The following is a 21,639-nucleotide window of genomic DNA, read 5'->3' as shown; positions in this document are numbered from 1 at the left end:
TCTGGATATCTGGACATACATTGACTGCTCTCCTGGAACTACCCACAAACCCCTTGCCTCCTCGCCAGCCTCTAAGCTGGCTGCAACTTGCCCTTTCTAACTCCAGCACCACCCTCTGCTGAAAGTGAGTAAGGAAGAAAGTTACACTGACCTCCCTCCATGTTCCCTGCTTTGGTGCCTGATAAAGGTGAGAGAGGCCTTTGGAATAGGGGCCCAGGATCTGAGAGCCCAACTGTGCCCAGTGCACACGTTCCCACATCCCCGGATAATGGGTCCCTCTTACTTGTCCCCAGTGACCCAGGAGGCAGCTAAGGACCAGGTACGCAGATGATCGGGTGCACTCTTTACCTCCCAGCAGGCCCCAGCTTCAGAGCTGGAGCAGCTGAGCGAGTGGGGGCTCCTCCCTCCCGCTGCCTGACACCCAATCAGAGAGAAACCGACCCTGGCAGGGCAGGGTGCCCAACACCGGGCCCAGAATAGTGCGGCTCAGCCACAGTGTTGCACACTTGCTCTCCGTTGGTCCGGGGCTGGCCACATGGAGCCCGAGCTGGAGCACGCTCTGCGCAGGGTATGAGGGCCCAGGGGAGCCGGAGCCGGGGCAGCTGAGGCCAGAAGATTGAGAGCACACGCTGTGAATGTGTGTGCGCACATGGGTGTCTGTTGGTGTGGGTTTGGTCAGGATTTTCTCGTGAATATGGGCATGTGGGTGTCTGGGCATATGTATTGTGAGTGTGTGCGGCTCTGTGGGCCTGGGAGTGGTTGGCTGTGTGTGTTTCTGTGTGTGTTTGTGTGTGTGTGTGCATGGCCGTGTGAGCGTGTGTCCTGGTGTGTATGGGTGTGTAGGCGTGCGTGCAGGAGAAGGGGAGGACCTGTGGTTTGGGGATATAAGGCTCTTTCCCCACGCCGTCAGAAAGTCTTCTCCACACAGACCCCTTCCTGGAGCAGCCTTGGGGATTCTGAGCATCAAGGTAGGGAGATTGCCCCCTCCCTTGGGCCTGACCTCTTCCCTCACTTCCTTGTCCCCCCACTTTTCTGGGACCCCATTCCCTCCCAGCCTGGCTTTTATCTTCCTCCTTTTGTTCTTTCTTCCTTATTGCTCTTCCTCCTTTCCCCAGGTGTGCTTCCCTCACCTCCTCTTTCCTCTTTTCAGAAGGGACTTTCCCACTTACTAGCTGTGTGATTTGCAGCAAACTGCTTAACCTCTCTGAACGTCTGGTCCCTCACTAGCACAATAGGGATGATAATAATGCCTACCTTTTAGGGCTGCTGTGAGTTTCAAATGAGAAATATGTTGGAGAAAAGCCCATTGGAAAGTGGCACATTCTGAAGGTTATTATTAACAATGTTCGAATGGACTTTGCTCTGACTCCCTATTAACCAAACAGGCCCCGTTTCCCTTCCAGAGATGAACTTCCTAGAGCAAGAAGACAGCACCTCATGGCCATCACCAGCCGTGACCAGTAGCTCAGAAAGAATCCGTGGGAAACGGAGGGCCAAGGCCTCAAGATGGACAAGGCAGGAGGCGGTGGAGGAAGGGGAGCCACCGGGTCTGGGGGAAGGTGAGACCAAGGCCAGTTCTGGGGAGATGACAGCCAGGGCAGTGGGAAGTCCCGGGTCCCTCCATAACACAGAGTTGGACCCAACCCTCATCTGTGGCCTCAGTCTCCCTACCTGGGAGAGAACAACTGCTCTGTAATGGTGGGGGGCCAGTATGGCCAACTCAGAGAGTTGGGACAGAGTCCCTATCCGGAGTGACTCTCAGATCAGCCTCTCACCTGCAGAAGGGCCACAGCATCCAGGCTTCCCAAAGCTGCTGTGAGATGAACTGCGACAGCAGATGAGAAAGTGTTGTGGAAGATGGAGTTACTATCCTCTTCCCTCCTCCCCCAAACAGGTCCCCGGTCCAGGCCAGCTGCTGAGTCCACTGGGCTGGAGGCCACATTCCCCAAGGCCATACCCTTGGCTCAGGCTGATCCTGCTGGGGTGGGCACTCCACCAACAGGGTGGGACAGCCTCCCCCATGACTGCACAGCCTCAGCTGCAGGCTCTAGCCCAGATGATGCGGAGCTGGCCTCGGAGTTCCCAGCCACAGAGGCCTGGGAGCGTAAGCCAGAAGACCTTGTAGAAGAGAGGCCTGCCCCAAGCCGGTCCCCGGAGGCCCTGTTTCCCAAGCTGGGCTGGGATGACGAGCTGCAGAAACCCGGTGCCCAGGTCTACATGCGCTTCATGCAGGAGCACACCTGCTACGACGCCATGGCAACCAGCTCCAAGCTGGTCATCATCGACACCATGCTGGAGGTGAGGCCATGGCTCTGCCCAACCTGCACCCGCTCTCCACCCACACGATGCTGCAGCCACCACCCCCACCCCGCAGGATGCCCTGCCAAGCCAGGTGCCCCCGCAAGTCCCCTGAAAGGACTCCTTCTTGGCACTATGGAGGCCAGCTGGGGGAGGGAAAGCTACTCTCTGTGAGCACCCCTAATTGTCATTGCAGCTCTGCCACTTAGTATCTGTAGGACTTGGAGTCACTTTACCGCTCTCCTCTCTAAAATGAGAATCAAAATGCCTGTGCACCCCACATAGTTCAGAGGATTCTTGGACTACCCAGTATAAAGCATGAGCGGAGTATGTGCAGGACATTGCAGAGGCCGGGCACAGTGGTTCACGCCTGTAATCTCAGCAGTTTGGGAGGCCAAGATGGGCAAATTATGAGGTCAGGAGTTTGAGACCAGCCTGGCCAACATGGTAAAACCCTGTCTCTCAAAAAAAAAAATTAGCTGGGCATGGTGGTGGGTGCCTGTAATCCCAGCTACTTGGGAGACCAAGGCAGGAGAATCGCTTGAACCTGGGAGGCAGAGGTTGCAGTGAGCTGAGATCTTGCCACTGCACTCCAGCCTGGGTGACAGAGCGAGACTCTGTCTCAAAAAAAAAAAAAAAACAGAATGGGGCTCAAAATGAGTCACTATAAAATTTATCTACAAAAAGCATGTAAATATACAAATGTTACATAAACAGCTATGCCTCCGGCACTTAGGCTATCAGAAACTAGACTGTGCACACACATGCCCTCCAAATGGAAACATGAAGTCAGAATTTCTCATTCCCCAGTGTGCTGGGTGAGCAGCTCTGTGTCTCAGGCCACAGCCTTGTCTGTGTACCGCGTGTCCCCAGCAACGATCATGTCTAGCATGTGCTGTGACATGAGAAAGACAGGCAAGCTGGTATAGAAGAGGGTCCAGAAGAAGGCCTCATGGAAGAACCCTAGGTGGGACCGGGAGGGGACAGCAGGCAGATGGGAGGTGCCCACTGAGGGGCAGAGAGAGGAGGGTGAGGGTCTCTCGGGACCCACCCTTGACTGTTCTCCCTGGACCCTCAGATCAAGAAGGCTTTCTTTGCCCTGGTGGCCAACGGTGTGCGGGCAGCCCCTCTGTGGGACAGCAAGAAGCAGAGCTTTGTGGGTGAGGAGAGGCTGGGGAGCTGATGGAGTTGGAGAAGGGGAAGGGGGGACCTAGTACAGTCGTTCTGGGCCTGAACTCTAGCATACCACAAGTTTAGTGTCAGGCCAAGCCCAGCCAGGAGCCAGGGTGGGGGAAAGTCCACCCCAAGTCTGGGTGGCCAGCTGGGAGAACTTGGGGATCAATTTCCACATCTGTGGAGCTGCTGTGACCAGCTGACACCTTCCCACTCTGCAACCGCATGGCCCTGTGCCAGAGGTGCTAGGGAACAAATGGGAGAAGGCAGAGAGGGAGAGCCCTGCTTCTCAGGCCTGGGGGGCTGCCCCATGTCCTCTTCCCTCAGTCCCCGCTGTGTCTCAATGCAAGAACACTGACTGGCAGGGTAGGGAGAGGGTCTGACCCTCAACCTGCCTCCCACACAAAGGCTCCGGGCTGAACTCCTCCCTGCCCCTCCCTGCAGGGATGCTGACCATCACTGACTTCATCCTGGTGCTGCATCGCTACTACAGGTCCCCACTGGTGAGGAGTGGGCTGGGAATCTTGTGGGCACCCAGTGGGGCAGGGGTGGAGGGGAGTCTTCCTGGAGGCTGGTGACCTAGAAGCCCATGTCTGCCTGACTTCTGGAGTCCTGTTGATGTCTCTAGGTCCAGATCTATGAGATTGAAGAACATAAGATTGAGACCTGGAGGGGTGAGTTAGGAGAGGGGACCCGGAAAGGGGCCGTTGGGTGAGGGTGGGCCAGGGCCTAAGGTAGAGGATGGGCAGGGGGGATGTCCTGGAGCAAGCTGGGAAAGGACAATAGGAGCCTGGTAGAAGGGACACAGCCTGGGACTGCAAGGCAAGGCAGGTGAGCAGCTCTCTCGGCCTGACTCCGACTCTTTCTGCAGAGATCTACCTGCAAGGCTGCTTCAAGCCTCTGGTTTCCATCTCGCCTAATGACAGGTGAGTGTCCCCACTCATTCACCTGAGCCTCTTTCTCCCACAGTCCCCTTGCCCAGTCCCACTCAGCTCTGAACTCACCTCTTCATCCTAGGCAGCACACAGACAAGGCAGCCTTGGTGCCCTGCCCTCCTTTTTAGGGGGCTGGGATGCAGGATGTCTCCCCCAGGCTGCCCCCAGGCTCACTGCTCCCATCTCCGCAGCCTGTTTGAAGCTGTCTATGCCCTCATCAAGAATCGGATCCATCGCCTGCCTGTTCTGGACCCAGTATCGGGCACTGTACTCCACATCCTCACACACAAACGCCTGCTCAAGTTCCTGCACATCTTTGTGAGCCTGGGCCCAGGTGGGAGGAAGGGGAAGACCTGGGGAGGCGATCAGAGGGCCTGAGAAGTCTTCAACCTCAGGAGTGGGAGGGAGGAGCTGGAAGCCCTCTTGAAGCTGCTGGATCCCTGATCTCCACCGGGTCCTTATCCCAACCAGGGTACCCTGCTGCCCCGGCCCTCCTTCCTCTACCGCACTATCCAAGATTTGGGCATCGGCACATTTCGAGACTTGGCTGTGGTGCTGGAGACAGCACCCATCCTGACTGCACTGGACATCTTTGTGGACCGGCGTGTGTCTGCACTGCCTGTGGTCAACGAATATGGTACCCACCCCCAGAATGAGAGGCTTGGGCTGGGCTGGGCCTGGGAGAACCTGGTGGGGAGAGTGTGGGGAGTGCAGGGGTTCCCGTGCCATCCCTGGGAGGAGTACAGGATGGAGTGGGGATTCGAAGTCTCTGTCTGCTCTGAGAGTTAGTCCTGTTGCTTAGCCACTCTGTGCCTCAGTTTCCTTATTTGTGACATGGGAATCTTCACAACACTCATCTTTCTGACTTCACAGGAGGATTTTAAAGGTTTTGTGCACTCAAATGGGCATAGCGAGAGGAAGCAGTAGGAGATCAGGTTTTTAGTTTTAGTTCATTGTAAAATAGAGCCAGGCACAGTGGCGCACAGCTTAATGGTCACGCATGAGAAGATCGCTTGAGGCCAGGAGTTTGAGGTTACATACCATGACACTCCGGCCTGGGCAACAGGGTAAGACTCTGTCTCTAAAATAATAATAATGAAATAATAAAATTTTTAAAAATAAAATGTGCTATGAGACCCTTGGGCCCCCAGCAAGAATTCAGTTTCCTACACTGAAAAGGGGCGAGAGAAACGACAAGATTATTTCTTTGGTTGAATGATAGCTATAAAATATTTCAAAGGTAAAATCACCATAATTAAGATAGATATCAAGAAGTGTCTTAAATTTATTTTTGATGATGAAAAACTTCAAATGTATGAAAATGGTAGAAAGAAATTGCGTAATGAAGCCCCTATATCCATTGCCTAGATTAGTTACTGCTACCCTATTGCCATAACCAGCTCATCTTTTTCTCTGAAGTAATTCAAAGTAAATTATAGATATCATGTCATTTCACCCCTAAACACTTCAGTCTGCACCTCTTAAAACAAGTGTATTTTCATACCACCAAACAAAACTATTAACAATTTATATTATTGTCCAATATCCAATCCTTATTCTCACTTCTCCATTTCCTCAAGAATGCTTTTTGTTTTGTTTTGTTTTTGAGATGGAGTGTCGCTCTGTCACTCAGGCTAAAGTGCAGTGGCGCTATCTCGGCTCACTCCAACCACCTGCCGGGCTCAGTTGATTCTCATGGCTCAGCCTCCTGAGTAGCTGGGATTACAGGCACCTACCACCATGCCCAGCTAATTTTTAGGGGGGTATTTTTAGTAGAAATGGAGTTTCACCATATAGGCCAGGCTGGTCTCGAACTCCTAACCTCAAGTGATTCACCTGTCTGGGGATCCCAAAGTGTTGGGATTACAGACGTCAGCCACCACAACTGGCCAACAATGGGTTTTTGTTTGTTTGTTTTTGAGATGGAATCTTGCACTGTCACCCGGGCTCGAGTGCAACGGGCACAATCTTGGCTCACTGCAACCTCTGCCTCCCAGGTTCAAGCGATTCTCCTGCCTCAGCCTCCCAAGTAGCTGGGATTACAGCTGCCTGCCACCACACCTGGCTAATTTTTTGTATCTTTAGTAGAGACGGGGTTTCACTATGTTGGCCAGGCTCGTCTTGAACTCCTGACCTCATGATCCGCCCACCTCAGCCTCCCAAAGGAATGTATTTTTTATACTTCATTTGTTCAAAACAGGATCCAGGTGAAGTCCATGGCTTGCATTTGTCTTTTGTCCCTTAAATCTTTTTAAATCTAGAACAACACAATTCCCCGTTAATTTTTATGACATGGATGAGTTGAACAGCCTGGATCAGTTGTCCAGTAGGATACCCCACGTCCAAATTTGTCTGTTTGCTTCCTGGAGCTGGCCTTTACTTTATTCTCTGTTCCTGGGTTTCCTGTAAACTGAAATTATATCTAGAGACTTGAAGAGATTGGGGTGATGCATTGGAGACTAGACTGTTTCGTAGGTGATGCTATTACTCATACTGCATTTCCTCAGGATGCTCAGTGTCAGGGTGTCTCACTCTGGGATGCTAAGTTTGATCCTTGGATTCTGGTAGTGGCACCCTGATGTCAGTTATCCCTAGGCCCTCTACACAGCATCCCGGTTCTGATCGGAGCCTCTTCCCTGTCTTTCTCCCCCCTTCCACCTGCCACCCTCTGCAGGTCAGGTCGTGGGCCTCTATTCCCGCTTTGACGTGATTGTAAGTGTTGCCGGAAAGCTGGGGTGCTGCAGGGAGGTTAAGGGTGTGGGGATGGATGGGAGCCTCTGTGGACCAGAGGGACCTTGATAAATATGCAGGGGGTGATGTCTGTGGGGTAGGAGCCCAGGTAAGGGGGTGACTAGGAGCCATACTTCTCTCTCTGCCCCAGCACCTGGCTGCCCAGCAAACCTACAACCATCTGGACATGAGTGTGGGAGAAGCTCTGAGGCAGAGGACACTATGTCTGGAGGGAGTCCTTTCCTGCCAGCCCCACGAGAGCTTGGGGGAAGTGATCGACAGGATTGCTCGGGAGCAGGTACCCTGTGCCCTCCATTTATGCCCCCAACACTTATGGCCCGGTCCTTCTCATGCACGGCTTCAGCCATCCCTGAATATCGGATGCCTAGCCTATCCTCCCATTTCATGACCAACTCCTGGTGTCCACACTGGTCTGTACCTGGTCCTGTCCATGGGGCTCTTGTGCCATGGGCTGCTGCCAGCTGATCGCCCTAGGGCAGTTACAGCCAATCCCAACTGGAGACACTCTTTCTCCCCCAGTCATGTTAGGTTTTTTCCCCTGATTCTTGGCACCAACCTCAGTAACTGCCGTAGCCCCATGGCTCTGCCCCCTCACTGAACACTGCGGACCCACAGGTACACAGGCTGGTGCTAGTGGACGAGACCCAGCATCTCTTGGGCGTGGTCTCCCTCTCCGACATCCTTCAGGCACTGGTGCTCAGCCCTGCTGGCATTGATGCTCTCGGGTCCTGAGAAGATCAGAGTCCTCAATCCCAAACCACCTCTACATCTGGAAGCCAATGAAGGGAGCCAGGGAACTCAGCCTTCATCTTCTCCCACCCCCATTTGCTGGTTCAGCTGTGGTTCAGGTAGGCTCTGCCCTGGGCCATGAGACCAGCCTCTTAGTTGTCCTGAGTTCCTGGATATCAGACTGGGACACCCAGAGGATGGGAGTGGCCAACCTCAAAGCTGAACAGCCCTGAGAAAACTACAAGTATAAAGACTCACAATTCCCCACTTTGTCCCATTTTCAGCTGAGGTCGTGGGGACTCTCCTAGGAGGGAGGGACAGAGGCCCAGCTAAAGGCTCAGGCATCAATGACTTCGGACACTCTGGGAAGATTTACCAGTTCCCTCACAATTCAATTTCCACCTGCTGGAAATCCCATTAGAAGGAAGCAAGCTATACAAACCTTTGTTGAGTGGAATTTCCATCCCCAGTAAGAACTAAGGCTTAAAGGAAGGAGCTTCTACCTATGTGCTCATCTCAGGAAATGTGACATGATCTCACTCTTTCCTGGTCGCACATTTGCTAGGGGCTTACAGAGGATGGGGCACAGATTCCATCTACTCACCATGACTGGCAAGACTTCCCTGCTGGAAAGGCAGCTCCCCTCCTATGTGGTCACCATCTTCCCTTTTCTTTTCCCCACAGGCTTCTTCAGCCTTCCCAAATTGCCCTTGTCCTGCCTGTGCTCCCAGAAGCCCCCAGGCATGGCCAGTGCACCATGGGATGATGAAATTAAAGAGAACAGCTGTGTCAAGCCTGAAGGTCCCTGAACCAGAAGCACTAGGATTACCCCAGGGCCATCTGTGCTCCATGCCCACTCAACCCCTTGCCCCCTAACTGGGTCTGACAGCCCCAGTGGGTTTAGTCAGGGGTTCTGGACTCCTCAGCTTCTGGGCTACCTATGGCTCCAGCCCTCAGCTCCTGGGAGTCCCAGATGTTGTTTCCAGCAACGTTGCCAGTGCCCTCCTACTCCCCAGCCAGTGTTGTTTCAGGGCTGCTGAAATGCTGCATTTCAGGGGCCACCATGGAGCAGCGGTTATTTATCAAACTGCCTGTTGGAGGGTGGCAGGGGTCCTCCCTCCATTCTTGTCCAGAAAACTCCTTAGCTCTCGCAGTGAGCAGTGTTCTTAGTCTCCAGGGATGGATGGACCTGTAAATGGAGCCCTGAGAATGAGCAACTGAAAGAAAACAAAGCAAAAGGAACAATCCATGAACTTAGATTTTATAGGTTTCACTCAAAATGCTGCAGTCATTTGACATGAACTTGTGGCAAGAGACTTGTGCCTTCTAAATTCAAAGACAAGAAGGAAAATTGACAAAAATTGAAAGTGGCATTTCTTTTGCATGTAGTACTATTCTACTGAAATTGTTTTTTTCTCTTTTATTTACAAGAAAATTGTAAAGAAAATATTAATTTATTATTTATATAGTAGGTACAACTCAGCCTATAAACTCTAATCTGCAAGAAGTATAACTTTATTTTTCTAACACCAAATGTAATTTCTATTAGGAACCCCATTTCACCAGGTGGTAGAAATTAATCTCAGTCAATTAAGAGTTTCCCCCTGACCTTTTCTGGGGTTAAGCTCGGTGGGGTCCGGGAGGCCTTAAGTGGTGTAAGACTCTCTTCCTCAGCCATCATCATCCATCCATGCAAGCACCCACTGGAGCATCCGCATCCCCATCTGGTCATCAGTTGGTCGTGCATGGTCTGCCAGGAGCTTCTTCACTCCCACAAAGCCTCTTTGGGGGCCTGTGCTTGGGGCACGTGGCACATTCTAGCTCCTGGCCCTACATACCCTCTGGCTTCAGAAAGCTCAGTGATTCTGTTCTAAGCCTACTGCTAAGATATCGGCCAAGTCCCTTGTTCTGCTCTGTGGCTTTGTTAGAGACAGAATGCTTGTTCTTAGGTACTGTAAGGAAAAATTAGTATTTAGACAAAAAGTTTTCTTAGCAAGGCAATTTTACTTTCTACAGAAAGGATACTGCTCATCAGCCATCTTGCCATGAGAGTACAACGAACGAAGGAAAGGCAGGCATATTTATTCTTTATGCATTGGGTCTTTACTGCTGTGTCTGATCTCTGTGGGTTGGAGCCAGACTTCACAATCTAAACTAAACTTGATTGGCTAACAACTTAAAACTTTTCTAAATAGGTAAAGGCAATGGAAAACAAAGGAAAAGAGAAAGTCTAAATAAGGGAGAGGAAGTTGCTTGCAAAAGGACTTAGAAAAGTAATAGTATAAATATCTTGATTAAAGTACAAGGGCATAGAATGTACTATATGCCTATCAGCATGTCTAGCACAAACTACAAGTCTTATTCTTTTATATCTAACAGCTACATAGGATAGGGCTTAACAAAGAGTTACAAGTAAAAAGCAAGAAAGCTTTGAAGAAAGTCTTCAAACGAGACTATTATTTCTAATATGTATTATTACTGTTCCTTAACAAGAAGGGAAACTTTGAAGAGGAACTTTTTACTTTCTACAAGCTTGCTGTTTTCTCAGTCTCTGCCCAGAAGCATGCGGTTCTTTTTTTTTTTTTTTTTTTTTTTTGAGAAAGAATCTCACTCTGTCACCCAGGCTAGAGCACAGTGGCATGACCTCAGCTCACTGCAACCTCCACCTCCCAAGTTCAAATAATCAAGCAATTCTCCTGTCTCAGCCTCCCGAGTCGCTGGGATTACAGGCACATGCCACTATGCCTGGCTATTTTTTTTTTTTAGTAGAGATGAGGTTTTGCCATGTTGGCCAGGCTGGTCTTGAACTCCTGACCTTGTGATCAGCCTGCCTTGGCCTCCCAAAGTGCTGGGATTACAGGCGTGAGTCACCACGCCCAGCCTAGCATGCGGGTTCTTCTACTCAGTACTTCCCTACCCTTATCACCTCCAAACCTATATGGAGTATTTGTCATACTTTCTCCCTCTTGAGGCGCAACCCCCTTCTCAGGGCCTTTTTCTCAAGGATTCCAGAAGTTTCAACAGTCACTTTGCTCCCCAAGCCCTGCCAACCTATGGAATCTTGAGTGGGGACAGAGGGCCTTTTATTCTTTAACCCCTCATATATTCTTCCAAATGCACTGTAAGTGTCCTGAGTTCTTGCCACCGACCTTCAGAATCAAGCTTTTGAAATTCTGAAGCCAAGGCTCCCTTCTGCTATGTCACCTTCCTGTGGCAATGGGCACTGCCTGTCTGGCTGTCCAGAGGAGGGGGAGGTCACTGTCTCTAAGACATGACCCCTTCCCCAGCCCACCGAGTGAGAAGGCAGAGGGGTGTGTACTTAATTGGTTGGACCATAAATGAAGATGTTCTCTCACTAGACATTTTGCCAGAACCTGAGGGTCAGCGCTGGTTCTGCTGTGGTCCTGCCTGGGAAGGTCCGGGGTCCTGGGCTCAAGGGAGAAGGTTGGAGTGGGGTGGTGGTTGGGTCTGGGCCCAGAGAAGGTCTCTCCAGTGACAGTGCTCCTGAGTAGCCTGGAGCTCTGGGATGGTGTAACAGGTTAGTCCTTTGAGGCTATGCCTCTGGGCGACTCTGCTGTGTGCATGAGAAGCATCTTCAGCATTGCTAGGACAAGCAGCGAGGAAAGCACTCTTTGCCCCTCCTGCTCCCCTTGCCTTTATGGAAGCAGACCTCCCTCCACCTGTCTGGACACACCATCCTAAAGACCCAGTTGTTCTCCTCTTTGGGACCTTCTGTGAGGGTGCATGCCACCCTCCCTGTCTCTGCCCTCCTCTGGTCCTAGCCCAGCCCTTGCAGCCATCATGGCTGCTAGAAAAGAGTCACAGAGTTGCCACTGTGACTCTATAAAATGCAGGGTCCAAGCTGGGAGTGGTGGCTCATGCCTGTAATCCCAGCACTTTGGGATCCACCCAAGGCAAGTGGATCATGAGGTGAAGAGTTCGAGCCCAGCCTGGCCAATATGGTGAAACCCCGTCTCTACTAAAAATGCAAAAAGCTAGCCAGTGTGGCGGCGGGTGCCTGTAAACCCAGCTACTCTAGAGGCTGAGGCAGGAGAATCGCTTGAACCCAGGAGGCAGAGGTTGCAGTGAGCAGAGATCACACCATTGCACTCCAGCCTGGGCGACAGAGCAAGACTCAAAAAAATGCAGATTCCAGGGCTCCATTCCTAAGGATACTAATTTCCTCATTTTGGGGTGGGAACTAAGCAACTGTATCTATTTTCTATAAGTGCTAGAGACTTATAATTAATAGCACACAATGAACATGAAACTGGGCTGAGAAATGAGTGTGCCCCAAGCTTATAGCTGGTCAATCATTTGTCACATGATGGGGTCTAGCTATCATTTAATTATGCTTAAGGTCTCCAAGAAGCAAAGGCTAAGGACAGTGGCCAAACAGAAGATGTATGACTCACTACCATTCTCACCACCCTTTTCCCAGACATCCTAAAATGCAGACGTGTTGTGCATTACCATACCCTGCATGTTCCTTTCGTGACAATGGTCAAAATTTTTATTTGATATGCATATTAAAACTGGAGTCATAAATAAAGACCTGGAAACAAACTTCTATCACCAAGCCAAAATGCACTCCGAGCTAAAACTTTCATGGAACCTGAGCATGTAGATAGCCAGGCAACACTGGGTACCCTGTTTATTTTTATTTACAAGAGCGCTGCCTTAGCCAGGCACAGTGGCTCACGTCTGTCATCCCAGCACTTTGGAAGGCCCAGGAGAGTGGATCACCTGAGGTCAGGAGTTTGAGTCCCAGCCTGGCCAACATGGTGAAACCCTATCTCTACTAAAAATACAAAAAATTAGCCGGGCGTGGTGGCAGGCGCCTGTAATCCCAGCTACTCCGGAAGCTGAGGCAAGAGCATCACTTGAACCTGGGAGTGGGAGGTTGCTGTGAGCCAAGATTGTGCCATTGAACTCCAGCCTGGGCAACAAGCGTGAAACTCCATCTCAAAAGAAAAAAGAGAAAGAGTGCCACCTTGTTGTTTAAGAAGACAAGTTGTTTTCTTAAGACTTTGCCCAAAAATATGGATCCAAATTTGGCCAATAATTTCAAATTAGTAACACCATGTGCATGGCCTTTGAGCCAAAGGTCTATGTGTTGTACAGAACCAACAATCCTTAATCCAGTGTTGTTCTTTCTTTGTAGAAGCAGGTTGGGGTTGGCTCTCAGGGAGCCTCATTGTGACACCTGTTCACAGTGACGCTTGGGGACCCTGAGCTCCTGAGACTCTCAGGCCCTGGAACTGTGGTCCGTCACTGGCCACTGATGAATTTTTTGCCAACCTTCAAACCAGGGCTGATGTGTTTCACCCTCTAGAGAAAAAACTGCTGGGGAAGGAACTGACCCATCCAACCTAGAGACATTACATATGTGTCTGAATGAATCACTGTCGAAGAAAGTGATTTCCTCATTGATATTAAGTCTTGTCCAGGCATTGTGATGGAATATAAACAGAGGTCATTTCATGTGCATGCGAAAGCACACATGTACACATGAAATTTATGAAAGAAGCTCATGTACACTTAGGGTCAATGCATTTTTCTTTAGGTATACTATATGGCAATAAATATCTTTTAAAGATTAAAAAATAAGTATAAAGGTAAATCACTTTGGCCATGGTATATTTCGTTTTTCTCTGTTTTGGGGTGGGAGTCTTTGATTCTCTTCCCCCTAATTCCATATTGGTGAGCTTTCCAGCGGCAGCTCCGGGAGGCAAGGTTTCACATTGGTGTTCTTAACTCTTCAGCTCTTACAGCTTGTGTTCTGTCACTGATGACAAAAACTGTGGGGAGTCTCTGAAGCTGTGGCTACACCTCATCAAAGGGTGAGGAAGCACAGCCTCATGAGGACTTTGTGACTCCGCCCATCGGCTTAGCCCCTTCTCCTCTGCATTTCCAATTTCCAATTTGAGGTTGGATTCTAGGCCCTGTAGATACGTAACAGGGCAGTGCTGCCTCAGACTTTCCTGTGGTGCCTCTGGTGATCCCCAGGAATCTTCTGCAAGTGTTGATTACATTGATATCTATTTCTGCAATAATCTTATCAAACTGATCTTCACAGATTTCTTTCACTTGAGATGTAATTAATATGCCATACAATTCACCCTTCTGAAATATACAATTCAGACTAGGTGTGGTGTCTCACACCTGTAATCCCAGGACTTTGGGAAGCCAAGGCAGGCGGATCGCTTGAGGTCAGTAGTTCGAGACCACCGGGCCAAACCCCATCTCTACTAAAAATACAAAAAGTAGCTGGGTGTAGTGGCACATACCTGTAATCCCAGCTACTCAGGAGGATGATGTGGGAGATTTTGCTTGTGCCCTGGAGGTGGAGGTTGCAGCAGGTCGAGATTGCACCACTGCACTCCAGCCTGGCCAACAGATCAAGACTCCCCCTCAAAAAAAAAACAAACAAAAACCAAAATATAAAATTCAGTGCTATTTCGTATATTCAAAAAGTTAGGCAGAGTTCGTGGTGACCACTCTAATTCCAGAACATCTTCATCACCCCAAAAAAACACCCATTCACAGTCATTACCCATTTTCCCTTCCCTCCACCCTTGCCAACCAACAATCTACTTTCTATCTCTATAGATTTGCCCATCTGGACATTTTGTATGCATCGAATCATACAATATGTGGTCTTTTTGTTGACTTCCTTCTGTCTGCATAATATTTTCAAGGTTCATCCATAGTATAGCATGATCAACACTTCATTGCTTTTTCCTGGGTGAATAATATTTCATTGGGTGGCTGTACAAGGTCTTCATGGACTTTCGCGAGAGATCAGTTCATTCACTGAGCTGCAAGACCATGAACACTGACATCATCCTGCACAACTGCCACAAAACCCCCAACCAAGTCTCCTCACAGAGCTCCCCTCACGGAAGCACGGCCAAAGCGACTGAGGGGCCCATGTCATTTTGGCCCTGCTGGTTGGAAGGAGCAGCACACTGGAGAAGGCAGAATTCCACTCTGGTTGACTTTGTGACCCAGATCCTGGCAGTCTCAGAGCCCAGCCACAGTCTCTGCATTTGCAAGGAGCTCTCACAGGTGGACCCACTACACAGGAGGGGTTGAGAGCCATATCTGTATAATCAGGAATTCCTCCCAATTCCCTCTAGGTTCCTCTTTCTTCTTTTCTTTCTTTCTTTCTTTCTTTTTTTTTTTTTTTGAGATGAAGTCTTGCTCTGTCACCCAGGTTGGAGTGCAGTTGCACAATCTCGGCTCACTGCAACCTCCACCTCCTGGGCTCAAGCAATTCTCCTGTCTCAGCCTCCCTAGTAGCTGGGATTACGAGTGCATGCCACCACACCCAGCTAATTTTTGTTGTTGTTATTTTTTAATAGATACAGGGTTTCACCATATTGGCCAGACGGGTCTTGAACTCCTGATCTCAAGTGGTTCCCTGATGGGCCTCCCAAAGTGCTGGGATTATAGGCTGGGTTCCCCTTCTCAATGTAAAAACTCTGTGTCCTCCTCTCCCATTCCCTCCTCTCCCCTCCCTTCCCCTCCATCCCCTCCCTTCCTTTCCCCTCCCCTCTCTTTCTTCCCTTCCCTTCCCCCATTCATGTCTCTTGCTCTGGAAACATTAACTAAGCACCTCCTAGGTGCTAGACACAGACACTGGGATCCAGCATTAAAGGAGCCTGATTTGTGCCCTTCAGGTTATTCCCAGTTGGTTGGGAGAGAGCTGGATCTCTAATAAAGTGAGCATGCTGAGAGCTCAGCTCTGTAAGCAGGGGAGGGGAAGGCGGGGACACAGGGTTGCTCGAGAGGTCAGGGAGGGCTCTGCAGAGGCAGTGACATTTGAGCTGAACCCTAAGGAAGAGCAAGCTCTCTGTGATGACATGACAGTTGGGGAAGAGGGTGTTCCAAGAGTGGGGACAGGAGGTACAAAGTATTGAGGCTGGGAAGAGCATAATGTGCTCAGAAACATGCAAGGAATTCAGGCTCAGCTGTGAAGGGTGACCACGGTTAGGGTGCCGGGTGCCAGCTCACAGTGACTCTTATGAACCACAGTAACAACTTTGAACTTGACTGAAGGCTGAGGGCAGTTCTAAAGTATTTTAATCAGGGCAATGGCAACATTTTTTAAATGATTTCAAATCCTGATTCCCACAGGCCTAAGAAAGTGAACTTTAGGTTGGTGTGGTGGCTCACACCTGTAATCCCAGCACTTTGGGAAGCCAAGGTGGGTGGATCACCTTAGCTTCAGAGTTCAAGACCAGCCTGACCAATATGGTGAAACCCTGTCTCTAAAAAATAAAAAGTAAAAAGAAAGTGAACTTCATTTTTTTCTGATTCCCCCAAAATTTACTACTGGGGCTGGGACTCACTGAATTTCCAGGCTAGTGTCGTGGTGCAGTGGTTCTCCATGGCAACCCACTTTCCCTCAAGAGGGCTTCCTGTGCTAACGAGGTTGGAAAGTTAAAACTATAATCCCTGGGCTCTTTTGCAGCCAGTGCTCCAGGCAGGACTTAGGTTCCTTTTCCCAGCTGTATGTGAGGGATGTGGAAGGTGGAAGAGAGGTACAGGCCCTGCCCTTTCTGCTGTTGGGAGCAATTGCGAGGCATTCACAGAGGCCCAAGTGCAGTTACTGCTGGCTTCATGGGTACTGAGAAGCAGGAGGGGGTCATCCTGCATGACCTGTTTTGCTTTGTTTTGCTGGCCCAGACCTACTTGAACCTAGTTGACATGGAGTAGCTCTGGAGCCAATATTGTAGCAGTGGCTTCTTCACCCTCATCCTCCCGATTCTGGCCAACATGGTGCTCCCCAAGCTGGTCAGTGCCTGCTACAGTCAACTCTAGCCTGGTTTCAAGCTCCTACATTAATTTCTGTAACATCCCGTTGCCTGTATCTCTGCACTTTCTGTTTAAAGATGTGGTTTCTATTCTCTTTTTTTGTTTTGTTTTGAGACAAAGTCTCACTCTGTTGCCCAGGCTGGAGTGCAGTGGCCTGATCCTGGCTCACTGCAACCTCAGCCTCCCTGGTTCAAGTGATTCTCCTGCCTCAGGCTCCAGAGTAGCTGGGATTGTAGGCACCCGCCACCACGCTCATCTAATTTTTGTGTTTTTAGTAGAGATAGGGTTTCACCATGTTGGTCAGGCTAGTCTCGAACTCCTGACCTCATGATCCTCCTGCCTTGGTCTCCCAAAGTACTGGAATTACAGGCATGAGCCACCGCACCCGGCCTGGTTTCTATTCTCTACAACTGCAACTTGACTGACACAGTGCCACTCTCAGGTGCTCAGGAGTCACAGCAGTTCCTGCTCCATGTGGCCTCAACCAGTGCCCGTGAAACCAAGACCTCTCTGTGAGGTCTGGGAAAGCAAAAGGTGTTAGCTTCAAAGGTTGGAGTAGGGGGCTATGCCTCCTGCCATGACTCAGTGGAGTAGGGAATTCTGTCAGATGCCGGGTAGTCAAAAAGAGTGACAAAAGTCTCCAATAGCAAATAAAATCCCTTTATTTTATATTCTACCCAAGGACAGCAATGTGATAACAGGGTGGCCTTTTATCTGAGAGGGAGTTGCTAGAAATGACAGAAGTGGCAAAAGCTCAGGGTCTGTGAGAAGTTCTGGGGGTTCCTCCCACCTCTCGAGGCTGGCAGCCCCCTTCTCTCCTTCGTCATCTGAGGCACAGCAGCAGCCAGGAACCACTGTGCCAGGGCTGGAGCCTCCAGGACAAGCCCCAGCAAGGCAGGGACTCAGCTCAGCACTGTCTCTGCAGGAACTGCAGGCCCACTTTCTTATTGGGAACCAGGACAATGCGGGCCACACTCTTCACCTCTCCCGTCTCTGGGGCCAGGACCACCTGGTACTTCTGGATCAGCTGGGGGTAAAGAGCACATGTGGGGGGGTGGATTGTGGGTTCAGTATCCACTCCCTGCTCTACGCACCCCCTCCCTGTGCCTCCCTTCCTCTCCTCCCAGGATTCTTCCCCCTCTTCCTGACCACACACCCTTCTAGCCTCTCCCAGCTCACCCTTGCCAGGAGTAGCTGCATTTCCAGCTCTGCAATCCTGCGGCCTAGGCAGGCCCGCACCCCATAGCCAAAGGGCACAGAGCCAAATGGGTGCTGGATTCTGAGGGTAGCAGACTGGCTGTTCCTCAGCCAGCGGTAGGGCTGGAAGCTCTCAGGGTCAGAGAAGGTGTCAGGGTCCCGGGATACCACGTAGTGGCAGAACACAAATTGGGTCTAGAGAGGAAGATTGGGCGGCATGAATGCATCTCTTCGGGGGTATGGGGCACTCTGGGGCACTCGGGCTCTCTAGCCCCACTCACGTTCTTGGGGAAGAGGAAGCCATCAACTTCAGTTTCCTTTTCTACGATCCGGGAATTTGTGGGGACCACAGGGTAGAGGCTGCAGGGAAAAGAGTGTCTAGGGTCTGCCTCTGGATTTAAGGGGGTACAAAGTGCCCCACCCCTGCTCCCCTGCCTCTCCCATCTCATCCTCGCCATTAGCTCCAGCCCACCTGTCCTAACTTCCAATTCTCTCCTCTGATTCCTCCCCCACACATAGACCCTGTGCCCCCCAGAACAGCATCCTGTCCTACCGCAGAGTCTCCTTAAGCACAGCTTTGAGCAAGGGCATGTGGGCAAAGTCCTTGTGCTGGGGCACCTGGCCAGCTGGCACCACACCCACCACTTCCTCATGCAAGGCCGCCTGGATCTCAGGGTGCTTTGAGAGGTGGTACAGGGCCCATGTCAGCGTGTTGGATGTCTAGGAGATAGAGTGGGAGATGAGGTGAGGAGGATTTCTAGGAAGAGGCCAGTCATGGGAGGGTGTATGAGTGGGTGTGTGCCAAATGTGTGAGAAAATGAATTTGCCACAAGCCTAACAAGAAAACAGATGAAGGTTCATAGCAACCTCCATACTAAACATGAATCATGAATCCACAGTAGGATGAGGGCTAATACAATGGAGAGTACCACCTTCACAAGAGGAGGGGACTGCAACACAGAGAAACCCACTAGGATGAAAACACTAGAAATGGGACACCCATAAAGAAAGAAGGTGCAGGCCAGGCACAGTGGCTCACACCTGTAATCCCAGCACTTTGGGAGGCCGAGGTGGGCGGATCACTTGAGATTAGGAGGTCGAGACCAGCCTGGCCAATATGGTGAAACCCTGTCTCTACTAAAATAAAATAAAATAACGGTGTGCCCCTGTAATCCCAGCTACTCGGGAGGCTGAGGAAGGAGAATCGCTTGAACCCAGGAGGTGGAGGTTGCAGTGAGCCGAGATCGAGTCACTGCACTCCAGCCTGGGAGACAGCGTGAGGCAGCAAGAGAGCTGGATAGATGTGAAGTGAACTTCCCAGTTGTGAGGAGACTCCAGGAGGTGATGGAATCCCCCTTACAAAAGGGCCATCCCCTGCCCACCCACCTCGGCTAAGCTGAATGAGCTCTCTATTTTCCTTGTAACATGTATCCATGTTACAGCAAAAGAAGCAGGTCCTTGGAGGAATGAAGGTCGGGATCAGGTGAGGGGTAATGGGGAACTGGTTGAAAATGGGAGCCGGGGCCCCTGGTCTCACCCCTTTCCCACCCCCCACTCACACACCGTGTCCACTCCAGCCATAAGCAGCTCAGGCAGGCTTCCCATGGCCTCCCGAGGGCTGAGCTGTCCACTGGTCAGCAGGAAGTGCAGGTAGCCAGACACCTGGACGCCATCTGGCCCTGCTACCAGCAGCTGGGTCTCCACTTCCTTGACTTTCTCATCAATCAGCTTCTTCCCTGTGAGAGCAACAGAGAATAGGAAAGGACAAAGCCAAACGTCATGATTGCCAAGGACCAAGAGCCTCTCCAAGAACTGGTGGCATAAGGGAAAAGGCCCAGGAGAGACCACTGACGTACAGACCCGGGGTCACCCCCATCTCTCTTCCCTGGCCCCCATCTGGGACTCCTCACCAAAGGAGAAGATGACATTCCAACCATCCAGGTATCGCTTCCAGAAAGGCAGCACAGAGCGAGTCCACTTGGGGAGGAAGGTGGCGTAGAGTGAGTTCTGGAACATGAGCCCGATGGATGTGACAAAGGTCACAGTTTCCTCAGGGATGGATCGCTCCAGGCAACCAATGCGTTTTTCGAACAGGATGTAGCAAATAGCTGAGTAGGGCACAGGCCATCACAGGAGGCAGAACCAGGACATACTGAATCCAGGAGCCCTTGAGGAGGGGGAGCACAAACTCCCCCTGACCCATTCCCTTCCCCAGCCCCTCTCCCAGCAAGAGTACCTTCCAAGGCAAAGTAGTAAAAGAGTTGAGCCATGTCTGACACCTGGTTCCCCGAAGCACTCTCTGCCCGCAGCTGATCCAGTCGTATCATAAAGTCATCAATCACCTCATTGAAAGCATCTGTATAGAGCGCTGCCTCTGCTGGCTTCAGCATTCGCTGGTTCAGAGCCTGGCGCAGCTGGTACCAGTGGTGTCCTTCCCTGCAGGGACAGGGAGGAACAGCACAAACATAAACCTCTATAGGGATTCAGTTAAGGGAGATCTTCTCACCCTGACGTTCTGCCCCTCCCTTCCCCAGGGTCAAGGGAAATCCCATACTCCTAGAATTTAGAATTATAGAATTATAAATCTCAAGGGACAATCTTAGAATCCCAAAACTTCAGAATCTCGCTACAGCAAAGTGGAAGTGGGTATGGTGGGCATCTAGAACCAGACTATCCAGGGTCAAATCACAGGTCTGACCATTCCTGGCAGAGGGACCCTAGGTAGATAACTCCTGTGTGCCTCAGTTTCCCTTTCTATAAAATGAGGATAATAAGAGTGCCTATCTCAGTATGCCATTGAAGTGCTTAGTTCAGTGCCTGACACATGGTGAACGCTTAGTGAATATTGACTGATTATCTTAGAATTATACAACTCTGGACTCTTCCATATGTAAAATAAAGGGGCGCTGCGGAGGCTGAGGAATAAAGGAGGAGCAAGTTAGGGTTCCCGAGGTGCTCAGGTTCTGAGGCTTCATGCTGTACTTGGTTCAGTGGGTCAGAGGGAGAGGGACGCCCACGAGGCTGATGCTGTAGGCTCTTGCCTGTCCTGCAGTAGACGGTCAGGCCCCTCTCTGGTTAGGCAAGAGTGCTCATGTGAGTGGCAACATACTTCCTATAAGCAAGCTTAGTGTCCAGGGACTGTCCCCACTCTTAGCTGTTCCTCAAACCTATTTCCTTTCCTAAGAAAGCTGGGTATGAGTCCATTTTTTTAAAGGCTAGCTGTAGAGCAATAAGTACAATATGGTCCAACTTTAAGAAGAGATAAAAATCCTACCTATCCACGTGTATATTTGCATGCTTCTAGATAAAGAGGGAAGAATACAGAACAAATTCTCAGCACTGGTTGCTAAGGAGGATGCCATTGGGGTGGAAGGGCGGGAGACTTACTATTTTATTAGTGGAATTTCTACAGTATTACTTTTGAATTTTTTAAAGCAATAAAGTTTTTTTCAAATGTATATTTTTATTTTTTAAAATTATTATTTATGGCCAGGCGCAGTGGCTCATGCCTGTAATCCTAGCACTTTGGGAGGCAGAGGCAGGCAAATCACCTGAGGTTGGGAGTTCAAGACTAGCCTGACAAACATGGAGAAACCCTGTCTCTACTAAAAATACAAAATTATTTGGGCATCATGGCACATGCCTGTAATCCCAGCTACTTGGGAGGCTGAGGCAGAAGAACCTCTTGAACCCAGGAGGTGGAGGTTGTGGTGAGCCGAGATCACACCACTGT

General features: G+C 50.5%; 2 protein-coding genes across 9 annotated transcripts in view; one reads left to right on the top strand and one right to left on the bottom strand.

Moving 5' to 3' along the window:
- Window positions 1–502: 502 nt before the first annotated feature.
- Window positions 503–10,325, top strand: PRKAG3 (protein kinase AMP-activated non-catalytic subunit gamma 3). 6 transcript variants are annotated; one of them, XM_078328575.1, is made up of 14 exons: window positions 503–568; window positions 929–968; window positions 1,404–1,559; window positions 2,033–2,298; window positions 3,377–3,458; window positions 3,916–3,974; window positions 4,100–4,145; window positions 4,343–4,397; window positions 4,598–4,724; window positions 4,878–5,043; window positions 7,081–7,118; window positions 7,288–7,434; window positions 7,773–8,005; window positions 8,571–10,325. In XM_078328575.1, the coding sequence occupies exons 1-13, from the start codon at window positions 536–538 to the stop codon at window positions 7,887–7,889; spliced, it is 1,332 nt and encodes a 443-aa protein (XP_078184701.1). In that variant the 5' UTR covers window positions 503–535; the 3' UTR covers window positions 7,890–8,005; window positions 8,571–10,325. The 6 variants fall into 6 exon arrangements, with proteins under 6 accessions (XP_078184701.1, XP_002749843.3, XP_035161642.2 ...); XM_002749797.6 differs by having other exon boundaries at window positions 1,895–2,298; XM_035305751.3 differs by having other exon boundaries at window positions 911–968; window positions 1,895–2,298.
- A 7,023-nt stretch (window positions 10,326–17,348) lies between these two features.
- Window positions 17,349–21,639, bottom strand: part of CYP27A1 (cytochrome P450 family 27 subfamily A member 1) — a 30,132-nt gene continuing 25,841 nt past the window's right edge. For 2 of the 3 annotated variants that reach the window (XM_078328564.1, XM_002749796.5), the window contains exons 3-9: window positions 20,143–20,342; window positions 19,817–20,014; window positions 19,470–19,642; window positions 18,460–18,626; window positions 18,188–18,266; window positions 17,889–18,101; window positions 17,349–17,736 (exon numbers count right to left, since the gene is read on the bottom strand). In XM_078328564.1, the coding sequence (XP_078184690.1) occupies window positions 17,617–17,736; window positions 17,889–18,101; window positions 18,188–18,266; window positions 18,460–18,626; window positions 19,470–19,642; window positions 19,817–20,014; window positions 20,143–20,342 (1,150 nt within the window). In that variant the 3' untranslated portion in view covers window positions 17,349–17,616. The remainder of the gene's footprint in view (window positions 17,737–17,888; window positions 18,102–18,187; window positions 18,267–18,459; window positions 18,627–19,469; window positions 19,643–19,816; window positions 20,015–20,142; window positions 20,343–21,639) is intronic. The other variant, XM_078328563.1, reaches the window with a different exon arrangement.

Source organism: Callithrix jacchus, chromosome 6 (genome assembly GCF_049354715.1).
Source record: "Callithrix jacchus isolate 240 chromosome 6, calJac240_pri, whole genome shotgun sequence".
Classification (NCBI taxonomy): domain Eukaryota; kingdom Metazoa; phylum Chordata; class Mammalia; order Primates; family Cebidae; genus Callithrix; species Callithrix jacchus.
Note: the sequence above shows the minus strand (reverse complement) of the source record. Positions and strands in the feature narration are given on the sequence as shown.